General features: G+C 39.2%; 1 protein-coding gene across 2 annotated transcripts in view; it reads left to right on the top strand.

The window, feature by feature from the left end:
* The window catches only part of cdh15 (cadherin 15, type 1, M-cadherin (myotubule)), a 38,381-nt gene that overhangs the window by 24,002 nt on the left and 2,058 nt on the right, over nt 1-12,321 (top strand). For both annotated transcript variants that reach the window (XM_042493496.1, XM_042493489.1), the window contains exons 2-12: nt 3,555-3,722; nt 5,733-5,888; nt 6,340-6,484; nt 7,445-7,626; nt 7,709-7,837; nt 7,931-8,113; nt 9,779-10,023; nt 10,133-10,269; nt 10,845-11,075; nt 11,157-11,396; nt 12,072-12,220. In XM_042493496.1, coding sequence (XP_042349430.1) covers nt 3,603-3,722; nt 5,733-5,888; nt 6,340-6,484; nt 7,445-7,626; nt 7,709-7,837; nt 7,931-8,113; nt 9,779-10,023; nt 10,133-10,269; nt 10,845-11,075; nt 11,157-11,396; nt 12,072-12,220 — 1,917 coding nt within the window. In that variant the 5' untranslated portion in view covers nt 3,555-3,602. The remainder of the gene's footprint in view (nt 1-3,554; nt 3,723-5,732; nt 5,889-6,339; nt 6,485-7,444; nt 7,627-7,708; nt 7,838-7,930; nt 8,114-9,778; nt 10,024-10,132; nt 10,270-10,844; nt 11,076-11,156; nt 11,397-12,071; nt 12,221-12,321) is intronic.

The raw sequence follows: 12,321 nt of genomic DNA on the forward strand, positions 1-12,321 counted from the left end.
GTGATTATGCCATTTTTATTCCAGGCTCATTAGTACTAATCATGTCCTAAGAACAGCACGGATTCAAAATTCAACTGTGATGTTGTAGGTAATGTAGTAGTACTTTTTTAAAAGTATTTCAAATAAACCAAACACAATTTGCAATGTGAAAAAACACGTTTGTTTTCCAAAGCTGATGTTAGAGAGGTTGATTCCAACTTTCACAAACTCCTTAAACACTCCAACAGAGTGCTTAACGGTTCGTCTGTGAGGGCATATCATCCCTGAACAAGCTGTCCATACTTCTGTGAGGGCTTGAGGTGAAAGGCCAAGTTGTAAAAGTATCTGGGAAAAGCCTCTAAAACAGTTAATCTGTGTGTGGTGTCATCGCTCAGCCTGTCAGAAAAGGCACTCATTGGTCTAATTGGTAACACGACACTTTAGTGTTCCCGCATCTTGGTCTGGTAAAAACATTATAACTGTGGCAGATACTTGTTGGAGCCATTACACAAAACACACAGTCATCTTAAAGTCAAATTGAACAGACAGGACGAGACAATAATCTGTGTAAAAAGGAATGTTGATGTTATCTGGTGCTTTTCTGGCTGTCTTTTAATGTTTTATAAACTGGAAAACAGGTGTGGAGCTAAATGTTGTACATTTTTGGGGCTCAGCCCAAACCTAGAGAGGGGGCCGGGGGCATGCTAAAATGCCTAAAAATCTTTTAGAATTATCTGGGAAAGACATGATAATTGCCAAGAGGAAAAAATAAATCTTGTAGAGTCTACATCCTTTTTAAAAAAAATCTAATTATTCCATCTGTCTTCATCATTTTAAAAATATAACACAGCAAATATTGAGGATGACTTATTTTCACTCCTGCTGCCTGAAAGGAGGCAAAAGTTCATAATATACTTACATAATATACACAGGTAGGGTAGGGTTTGGGTGTAAACAGCAATATTATTGAAACAGAGATTGATTTCCCAGTCCAGTAACAGAGACTAAGAGAAACTGAGAAAAATATAAAGGCAGGATTTAACAAACCTTAAAGATTAGGGGCTTTTGAGATCTCATTTGATGAATACACAAAACATTACCATCATCTTATTCAAATGTTTTTCACACAAAAAAACAGCACTTACTCCTAGTGGACACAGACATTTACAACAGAAATTGAATTATAAATATAAAACATTCAGTATTACAACCAACATTTTAAAAATTATTCTTTAGCAAATGCAATATTTTATTTAAAACAGTCAATGGGTAAAATGGTTAATGTGTCCTATGATTTCCCATCATACCAAGCTGAGAGGGCTGGTGTAAACCTTTGATAATACATTTAATAAGAAAGAAGAACCTTCTAATCATATAATGCTTAATCCAATGACATTCAAATTCTCACTGGTTAAAATAAACTGGTAAGAATAAACATTTTCTTTCTGGGCATAGTTGCCCATAGCATGCATCTACTCGTGGATGAGACAGTGCAAGATGTCCTCCTAAACTGAGGTGTAATGTTAGCCAGGTCAGTGGTGTTAGGTGCTTGGCTGGTGTAGTGATATGATACAAAACAATACGATACGATACGATATGTAAATGCCTTTACAGTTACAATAAAACAAAATACATATGAGCAAAATAGCTCTAGCTGTACCAAATCACACCAAATCTTTCAGTAGAGAGAAAATAGTTCCTACATGAAACTGTTCACAGCAAGGTCTGTGGATTATTGTGAGTAATTAGGTCATGATTTCTGGAAAGAGACATTGCTATTGAGTTTTTCAAATATATTTTTGGCGCTTTGAGCACCACAATCCAGGTGCCATCTAGTTCCATTATATTGGAGAGAAGACAGACGTCTCTACGACCAATATCTCTAGCACCTGCTCACACCAAAAACTAGAGATTGATAAAAAGCACTTTAGTTAGGAGGTAAAATATGTAGTTTTGATTTAAGGATGAACGGCACCATTAACGTATTCATCCTAAATGTGTGTTGTTTGTTTGGTGGCTAAAGCATGGTGCACTGGAGAAGAGTTGCTCAATGTGCTTTTAAGTTTAATGAACTTGCATATAATCTCACAATGGTCTACATTTTGCTGTATGCGTTCTCAGAGTTAGAAAAACGTGCTCATGTTACCCAAAGTGTCCACATATCAGGCAGACTTAGAAAGTGCTATACTTGGAAATACAACTGTGATTCAGCTGTTATTGATGTTGAGGTTAAGTGATCATGCAGAATGCAAACTATGCCATTGGAGGTTTGAGAGCTCATATATGCAGAAGTCTTAAATATGGAAGGAGACAGCAATCAGGATGAATTTGCGTGGCTGACATGCACTGCTGGAATGTGAGTGTAAACATCTCTGTGAGAGTGGAGATGACGATGGCTACGAAAAGTTAAATAGGTAGGGGTCGAGAATATAGAACAGTCTAAGATTAGCCTGCCCTCTGACTCGGCCAGCAGATGCCAGCCATGGTTGCCATTCCTCCCTGCACTGTCCAGCAGCAAGCCAAAGGATTGGTATATCAGATCACCCGCCCCAAAAACAAGGTGGGGATCAGAGGCCATTCACAAAATATTCTCAAATTTATCCACTGTCTCTTATTTGGCATGTGTTTTTTAATTACTTACTGAAACAAGTCATTTATCAATATTCAGTTATTTCTGAGTGAAAACATTATGACGGATGTAAGAAACAAAGCTTTTTGGCAAGTTAATTCCTCGACATTTATTTCTGCTTTTATGGATTTTGCCTTTGAGCTGTTAAACATATGGGAAGTTCTGCTGAATCCGGTGAATTCCCACAGAAAAGAAGGAAGCAACTTACGGAAATGTATATGCTTGTGCGTGGGTGGGTGTTTTGTTGATGCACATGCATGTATATCAGCCTGTGTGTGTGTGTGAGAAAGCTTCTATATGAGTGTGTCTGTGGAATTCCTACAGCAGAGCAGATCCGTAAGGTGACCCCCAACTCCCAGTCAGGTGCAGAGCTTGAGCATAAAGGGGAATTTGTGAGTGTGAGTGGGAATGCGGGTGGGAAAGCACAGATCTAAATCCATAGTCAACAGCTGTTGTGTGTGTGTGTGTGTGTGTGTGTGTGTGTGTGTGTGTGTGTGTGTGTGTGTGTTTCTCTGGCGTGTTGTGTGTGAACATGGTCAGCAATGTGGTGAATGGGGGCTCGTGAAATGAGCGTGAGTGTTTGTGTTTCCTCGTCCGGAGATGAATTTGCACTCAGATCAAAGGAAGCTGACAAAGACGCGTATTAGCGAGTGAAACCTGAAGCTACAGCCCTTCTGCTCTAGACAATCCCACATTACAGGCAGCCTCAGCGCTGCAGCTAACATACAGTCATTCCCTCAGACCACGGGGAATGTTACAGCACTGAGGGAGACTCTTGTTAAACAGCTGCAAATATCAATAATGACATAATTTGTCTTCCATTGGGGAGAATTACTGGAATCAAAAATAGACTTCATGTGAACTACCTTACTGACATAGATTATGTCTTCATGTCTGAATGTGTGATGTTCTTTTGTAAGTTTTATGCTGTATTTATGTCTTTCAGGTGTGGAGCTCTGCAGAACCTCATCACAAAGATGAAGAGCTGCATCCTATGGTGCTTTACCCATGGAGACATCAAGGCCAGGGAGTGGTGAGGGTGAAGAGGGACTGGATCATCCCTCCAATCAGAGTGTCAGAGAACAGCAAGCAGGTTCCTGAAGACCTTGTCCAGGTAAAAAAATGCCAAATTATAGCTTTTCACTGTGGAATTTTATCAGTGGACAACTGCTGTGTCCTTTCTGGTATAAATCCTGCTTAATGTATGAATTAACATTTTTCAAGCCTGATTTAAAGCAAATTCGCTGTACATGCTAATGTTTGAAGCTTACATTAGAGCAGACAGACATGCTGTTACCCTTCAACAAAAAGGACACCACTGCAGCTAAACAGTTTCTTACACCCATCCCTACGATGTGTTATCATGGATCCCACTGCATCCTGGGGTTGACTAGTAATTGTAACGTTGATGCGACATGGTTGGAAACAGTTAGGACCAGAGTAAAGAGGTCCTGGTTATGGCTAGTAGTAGCATAATCACGGATATCCTCTGAGATTAAAGTGGTAAATTTCCAAGAAAAAAACTCACACATGTACTACCAGACAGTCAAATGACAAAGTGTTAAGAGCAACACAGTCCATAGGGAAAAGGAAGATGTGGTGGATAAATGGTTTAAGCACAGGACTTTTACACAGGAGATAGAGGTTTGTGTCCTTTGAGAGTCAACACTGGCTTATACTTTACATTATATTTAGCTGATTTATTAATTTTCAGTTTTTAGGATGTATGAAGCTGCTGAATGCACGCTATTACATAAACTTTAGCAGAATAGCTGAATAGACCCATTAGTGTTAACATCTTATCTCAATGTTGCTGGGATGCCCAGGAATATGCACTCAGGCATAAACAGCCGCAATGGCTACTTACGCCCCAGTTGTAAATAGCTTTTTTGGCTACAGACACTTAGGTGCATAAAGCATCTGATAAAAAAAAATCACCACCATCCCAAGTCTCGCTTTCTCTCTTATCACAGCCCAAACATGCTTATTTTCTGCTGTGCATACTGTGGTGCTAAGATATGATCAGACAGTGTCTGATCCTGCCAATGTACAGTACATTGTGACAGTGCCATGCCATTGTCATTAACAGCCCATTATTCAGAAACCAGTATTCCAAAAAATGTCCCATTGGACTGAAATACCATTTGTCCAGCAGCCCATGCTCTGAAAATACACACTCTCCCTGCAGTTTGAAAAATGGCCTTGTTTTTTTCCTCTACTATGGTGAAGGCATGACTCATCTCACTCATGCCTAAACCTAATAAGGCGTGAGCTGGCCATACCTTCACCAGAGTCACAAAAATGGCACTTGGGCCATTTACCTCTATTTGGGAGATTGTGTATTTTCTGAGCAATGGCCGTTTGTTTTGGGGATTATGGGCTGTTGGACCAATGGGACATTTTTCAGACTACTGGGGTTTTGGAACAAAGGACAGTCCTCATTGTGGGTGGGGAAGCAAAAGGAGGACTGAAGTAATAACAGTAGGTGCTAACTTTTGCCTAACAAAATGCATAAATAGATGAATAGATATAATGCAAGTAATAATAACGCATAGATAAAGATTAGATTGCTTTAAAGATGGGTCTCATTTTGTTTTCTCATGGAGACTTAATCCTCTTGCTGACTGTGTATTACTCTGATAGTATGTAGCTTAACTATATTGTATATACTCCATTCAAACACAACACCATACAGCCATGTGCTGCTGATTGCAGTGTTTCATGACAGCACACACTAAGTGTTTAAAAGACATGTGAAATGTAAATGTTGTGTTAAAGCCGTCACAGGCGACCAGTAAGTGTATAAATCCTCCCGTACAAGGAGAGATATAGAGCCTCTTTTACATGGTGATGAAAATGCAGCAGAGACCATTTGTGAAAGAAAGTGGAAGCAAAAATGCATAAAATATATAGACTCCTTGCTATTATTAGTTCAGAATATAGTTTCCTGCCATAAGTCAAAGGCCCCTGAGAGTTTAAACGCTCTTGTCTCAAGGTCCCTATCTGTCAACATACTCACATCTGGTGTTACGACACATGGTTTACAACCCCCCAACCCCCCCACCCCCCCAACTGTCCCATGAGGTTGTGATGATCACCAACTCTATTTCCTCTCTCTGTCTAGATCAAATCAGACAAAATCTTTACAGGTGAGGTGATCTACAAGTTAGAGGGACCGGGGGTGGACCAGGAGCCCAAGAATCTGTTTGAGATTGACGATAAAACGGGTGTAATCAGGAGCAAGCGGCCACTGGACAGAGAGAGATACAACAGCTTTACGGTGAGAGAGTAACATTTTAAATCACACAGACACTTAAAATGTGTTTTAAAGCTCAATCAAACAGAAGCACTTAACACACAAGCCATGAGGCAATCAATGAGACCTCACACAACGTGCTTAGGTCCATGTTTTTGTCTTAAAGCATACATCAGTGTCTCAGACACCAGCACAAACAGCCAGAGGTCAGTTTCCAAGGGTCTTTATGGGCATCTTGGGAGAGACTTTAGACCAGATGAGTGTGATGGAACCAAACATCCTGCACATTTCTTTCCACCATTTCCCGCATATGTTGTGTACAGATACCACAAATACCTCCAGTAACCTTGAGTTTCAGATATTTTTCTCAATGAAATGTGTGAGACTTGTGGTAATTATTAGTAATAAACTACAATCTCACAAACGCAGTTTTTATTAACATTAACACATGTCCTCTGTATTTGTTCCTGTGTAGCTGAAAGCCTTTGCGCTGTCCCCCAGTGGAGAGAGACTAGAGAATCCCACCACTATAGAGATAGTGGTGCTGGATCAGAACGACAATAGACCCGCCTTCACCCAGAGCCAGTTTGGTGGCATTGTCTCTGAGTTCTCAGTTCCAGGTATATCCATGAATGACATACTGCATTAAAAATGTTCATTTTTTTATGTCTTTAACCACAATGTTTCAAAAAGCCATCTTATATTTCCATCCTCAAGTAGCGTCCAACATTTTTAAAGTGACTTTAAACACTCACATACTGTTTGATAACTTTGTTTCAGTGTGACAGTGAAACCACAGTATTAACAGTTTAAAGCTGTTATAATCAATATCTTTTTGTTATCAATTGATCACAGTACTATGTGTATGTAAAAGGGGTCACTCGTAGTAATAGGCCTACAGATACTTATCACGTAATTTTGCAGTTCTCAGCTGCTCTGCAGACTGTTTCAGAATTTTTCAAATCACTGTTTTGGTTTTACAGCCCTCATCTGTTTTGTTTTTCTCTTAAAACTCATCAGCATCAATTTTAGATGCAGCAGGCAGCTGTTTTTAGCTGGAGTGCCCCAAAATCTGACTGTTTGCTACCTGTTCAGCACCAAACAGCAGTCAGGTAAAATAGCAACTAGCTGAAGAACATAGTGGAGCATGCACTAGATATTTCCTCTGTGTTTGGTAGAGCTTGGACAACAGCTAAAAGACAAGTGAATATTCGACTTACTAGTGTAAAAAAGTTTGCTTAATCAACATACATTAAGAGCAGTCTTGAGCAGAAAGTTAAGTCTCGCTTCCTATGATTGTGCTGTGATCTGAAATCCTCAGCTGTTTGTTTTGGTAGCCAGGCTGGGCCCACTGGCTGGCTAACTGCTGCTACAACAGTTAGGCCTACTGCTGATAAAGAAATCTCAGCAGATCACTAGTTCCAAATGAATTACAGGCACATTGTCTTAATATGGTTTGTTAAATGTTTTATAAAGTTTGACATTTTTTCATTGAAGTCATGCAGCCTCAGCACATGAGACACATACCTGTGATTCATACTGACTGACAGCTGACCGAATCTTTCAACTGGGTTTGACAGGCACCTCAGTGATGTCAGTGACAGCAACCGATGCAGATGACCCGATGACAGAAAACGCCATCTTAAGCTACTCTATCATTGGCCAGGAGAGCATTCCTGCCAACGCTGTTACCAAGACTATGTTTGGTATCAACAACGAGACAGGAGCCATTTACACGAGAGATGTAGGCCTGGACCGAGAGGTACAACGCAGTTATGATGCAGATTTCTGCAGATCCTCGTAGCGTGGATCATGTCATTGAAATGTGATGTTTTCTGTTGTAGGTGGTGAAAAGTTTCAGATTAAAACTGCAGGTTGCTGATATGGGAGGCTTGGGACTGACCACTGAAGGTGTGGCAATCATACATGTAGCTGATATTAACAACCACGCCCCGCAGTTCAGCCCCGCCTCGGTGAGTCTCAGACATATGAGGTGTTGTTATTTATAACACATAAGTTAAACTGTTGGATGTTGAATCTTTGGTTTTTTGTGTGGTGCAATGTAGTACATTATGACAGCGGTGGAGAACAAAAAAGACTATGAGATTGGCCGAGTGAATGTGACGGACAGAGACGATCGTGGAACAGGAAACTGGGAGGCCAAATACTTTATTTCCAATGACCCTGATGGAAGTTTTGCCATCAGGACGGATCCTGCCACCAACGAGGGCGTTCTGACAGTGGTGAAGGTAGAGTCTGCTGATCTGCTGTTTACTCAAAGAGTGTGAGGGAGCTGTGGTGAATGTTAAGTATCCATTATACATTTTGTTGAGCATCCAAAGTTGCACACACAAATGTAAGCGGGTAAGGGAACAAATGATTTTATCAGCTTTGTTCGTCGCCCTGGCCTTGTGATTCCTTATTTTATCCTTACCTTAATATACAATATTCTTTACTGCACACTAGAATTGCAATGATCAGTAACTGATCGAAAGAAAATTACTTGCCAACTATTTTGATAATTGACAGTCCTTGTTTAAGCAAAAGTGTTAAATGTTTGCTGGTTTTAGCTTCTTAAATGTGAGAATTTGCTGCTTTTCTCTGCCATTTATGATAGCAAATGAAAAATATTTGGGTTTTGTGCTGTTGGTTTGACAAAAGAGGAAATTTGAAGATGTGTGGGCTCTTTTTTTCATGATTTTTGATATTTTATAAACTTAATGAATTGTCCATTAATCATGAAAAATAATTGCTGGATTAATGTATAATGAACATATTCATTAGTTACAGTCCAATTGCAGACATGTAAGAAAAAGTTGTAAAACTGAAGGCATTATCAGGAATGGTACCAAATATAAGAAATCACACACTGTCATATTGTCGGGTCAAAACTCTAAATTTTAGGAAAAGAAGCTTACTTCTTCTTTTTCTTTTCTTTTTTTTTATTTTTTATGGGAAGAACTGTGCAAAGTTCTGACACAGATATTGTAGTCAGAGTTAAGTTAGTTTATAAACAAAGGAATTCACATGAAAAAAACAGTATTACTAGAATTTATTTAAATATTCATTCATTATTAATTTTGTATAGAAAACTTAACATCCAAATGTGTTGAATTGTATATTTGTCTTTAAGCAAAAGTGACATTTTTGCCTGTCCAGTTATCCTGTACTGATCAAAATAGCAACTGACTAGAAGTAAATAACTGGAGGCAGACCAACTGACTGTCTCTATTTGACCCATACTATACTCTCAAATTACATGGCTCTTTCTAGAAACCTTACTTTTATTTAAGAGAAAATTATTATGAATTCAGAGACCCATAAAGTGACATGTCACTGTTAATGTTGAATTTTATTCAACCCGCAAAGGTAAGAATATGGACCATTAACAGAACAACAATGTCACTATTACCAAAGCTCGTGTTTTTAGGGGTCAGCTAGTTATTTCTCTGCTTCATGCCTGTTCAGTCAGAGTTTTAAAAAAAGTACACCTCTCATGCAAAATCAGATATACCTTTGATTTAAACCCTAGCAACTTTTTTCTACCCAAACATTGTCTGTATTTTGTCTTTCAGAAAACATTTTGTGTTCACAAATGTTGACTGATCTATTCTGGGGCACATGAAGGATTAATTTGAATTTTCAAGATGGGTGACATTGCCCTTTAAGGTCAAAATGTGCATTGAGGCACTCAGACACAACTCAACAACACTCTCTGGTGGTTGACTGTGAAACTACAAGTTACTCAGATAAAGATGCTTATTTGGCTTATCCTGTATTTGTGCAAGTCTGTAAATAACTGGAATTCCAGCCTTTATTTTACAGACATTTTTATTACTAATTCTTTAATATCCTAGTGCGGTGCAAAGTTTTCCCTCGGCGAACATATGTCTCTGCTCTGTTTTGTTGTGCAGCCTCTGGATTATGAAGCACAGCACGAGCACATTCTGACTCTGACGGTGGAAAATGTGAATCCTCTGAGCAACAAGGCTCCCAACCTGCCTGTGAGCACGGCTACAGTGGTGGTGACCGTTGTGAACGAGAACGAGGCTCCACATTTCAGGGAGAACCCCATACAGATTGTGGTCCCTGAGTCTGTGGTTCCTGGGACTTTACTGAAAAGCAACATCGCCTTTGACCCTGATAATTCTGACCTGAGGTAGGATGCAGCCACAAAACAAGAGGAGGGTTTTTGTGTTTTTAAGATTGCGAGTAAACTAAAGGGACAGTTTGTGTTTCTGTAACTTTTTCTCTGCTCTCTGCTGCAGATATGAGATTAGCAGAGATCCTGAGAGGTGGCTGGACATCAACAGAGACACAGGAGACATAACTGCCAGGAGAACCTTCAACATGCGATCTCCAAATGTTAAAAATAATATCTACAATGCTGTTGTCAAGGTTACAGGTCAGTTTATATTTGCACAAATTGAATATAATAAGTATGTTTTCTTTAGTGTTTAATCACTTGAAAATAAGAATAATGTTTCATTACCCTACAAACTGACAAACCAAACACTGGCTCTAGATGGGGCCATTCACATTTGCATGTTTTCATCTACTGTAGTCAGCAGCCCCTATGGAAAAACACAGTATAGATATATATATATATATATATATATATATATATATATATATTTTTTTTTTTTTTTTTTTTTTTATATTTATATATATTTTTTTTTTTTTTTTTTTTTTTTTTTTTTTTTACTCATACTCATTTTTGGGCCATGTGTTGTTAAGTTGCTTGTTGCCTTCTCCCCATGTATTTCAAAGAGATCCAACCAATTTGCACAGGTTTCAAGGGGTTAATCTGCCAACCAGGTGAAATAAATACACTATCTCAACCTACATGGCAGGTTTCACACCTGTCTTTTGAAAAAAAAATCTTCATAGAACACGTTAAAAAGAGTGCTATGGGAAAACTTTTAAATAATCTGTTGTAACTTAACGTGTATTACTGTGTATTTATGTCTTCCTGTGTAGATGCCGGTGGTGTGTCGACTACTGCCACAGTGTCCATCACACTGAAAGAGACCAATGACTTCCCCCCTCAGCTCTTCCCTCTGAGTGGCACTATATGTAAAGACACAGGCCGGAGGAGTCCTGGTTTGGTTTTGACTGCTGTGGATGAAGACTTCCCTCCACACGCTGCACCCTTTTCATTTGAGATGCCTGAAGATCTGTCAGTCAACTGGACTGTTATCCAAGTCAACGGTAAGAAGAGAGCATCACGGGGGGGGGGTGGAGCGAGGGGTGTTTCTGTCAATCTTCTAATCAATCTCTTTCCCTCCTCAGATACTCACGCTGTGCTTCAGCCCCTTGTAGAGCTGGAGGCCGGAGAGTACGCGGTCACAGTGCTCGTGTCGGACTCTGGCAGCCCAATACTGAGTGCTTATGCTCAGGTCAATGTCACCGTGTGTTTCTGTGACTCCTTTGGAGATTGTAAGTCTGAGGTAGGGGCTGTCCTAGGCTCCAGTGTGGGAATCAGCTTCATCGCTCTCATCATCATCATGGCCTGCATCGCACTCCTACTGTGTAAGTCAGCTCCAACATTTCTTTCAATCTAAAAAAAAGACGTGTTTTTTTAAATGACAACAAGAATACAGCGATTATGGCCCTAGTTTTTGATATTTTCAAAAAAATTTAATAAATAGGGGACATATTTTTTGTCCCTGTCCCTGTTTGTCATTGTTTTTTTTGTTTTTTTTAGTTTAGAACACAAATAATCACATTTCAAACACTTCTTTTGACATCTTCAGTTTAATAGGTAAAACATGTAGTGGGGCTTGATACAAATCTGCCACAGAGGTCATTAGGTAGCCTAAAAACTTTGTCTAGATAGTGTTGTAACAATTGGTTGATTGAAAGAAAAATAATCTGCAACTATTATTACAATCAAATAATAGCTTAAGACATTTTTAGGGCAAAATGCAATAAAATAGGATTTTTAGTCTCTTAAATGTGACAATATTCTGCTTTTCTGTTTTCTATATTGTTAAATTAATAATTATGGGGGTTTTAACTGCTATTTGGACAAAATAAGACATTTTTCACTATTTTTAAGTTTTAATGGACACAACGATATTAAGGATTAATCAAGAAAATAATGGGACGATTAATCAATAATGAAAAAAATTGTCAGTTGCAGGCCTATAACGTGATAAACACTGATAAATGAAGACTTCAGGGTTTCCCTGTGTTTGATTGCAGTGCTGCTCCTCCTGGCTGTGGCCGTGACAAGCTGTGGGAGACGCCATCATATCAAGAAAGCAACAGGTCTGCTTGTTGGGGAATCAGAGGATGACATCCGTGACAACGTCTTTAACTATGATGAGCAAGGCGGGGGTGAGGAGGACGAGGTAAGGCTGCAAGTCAAGAGGAGACGTGACTGTGGTCACATTCATGCATATTATTACTGTATTGTAAAGTATGTGCAGACTCAATCTGTAGCCTTGTCCCC

This window comes from Plectropomus leopardus, chromosome 1 (assembly GCF_008729295.1).
Source record: "Plectropomus leopardus isolate mb chromosome 1, YSFRI_Pleo_2.0, whole genome shotgun sequence".
Lineage (NCBI taxonomy): Eukaryota > Metazoa > Chordata > Actinopteri > Perciformes > Serranidae > Plectropomus > Plectropomus leopardus.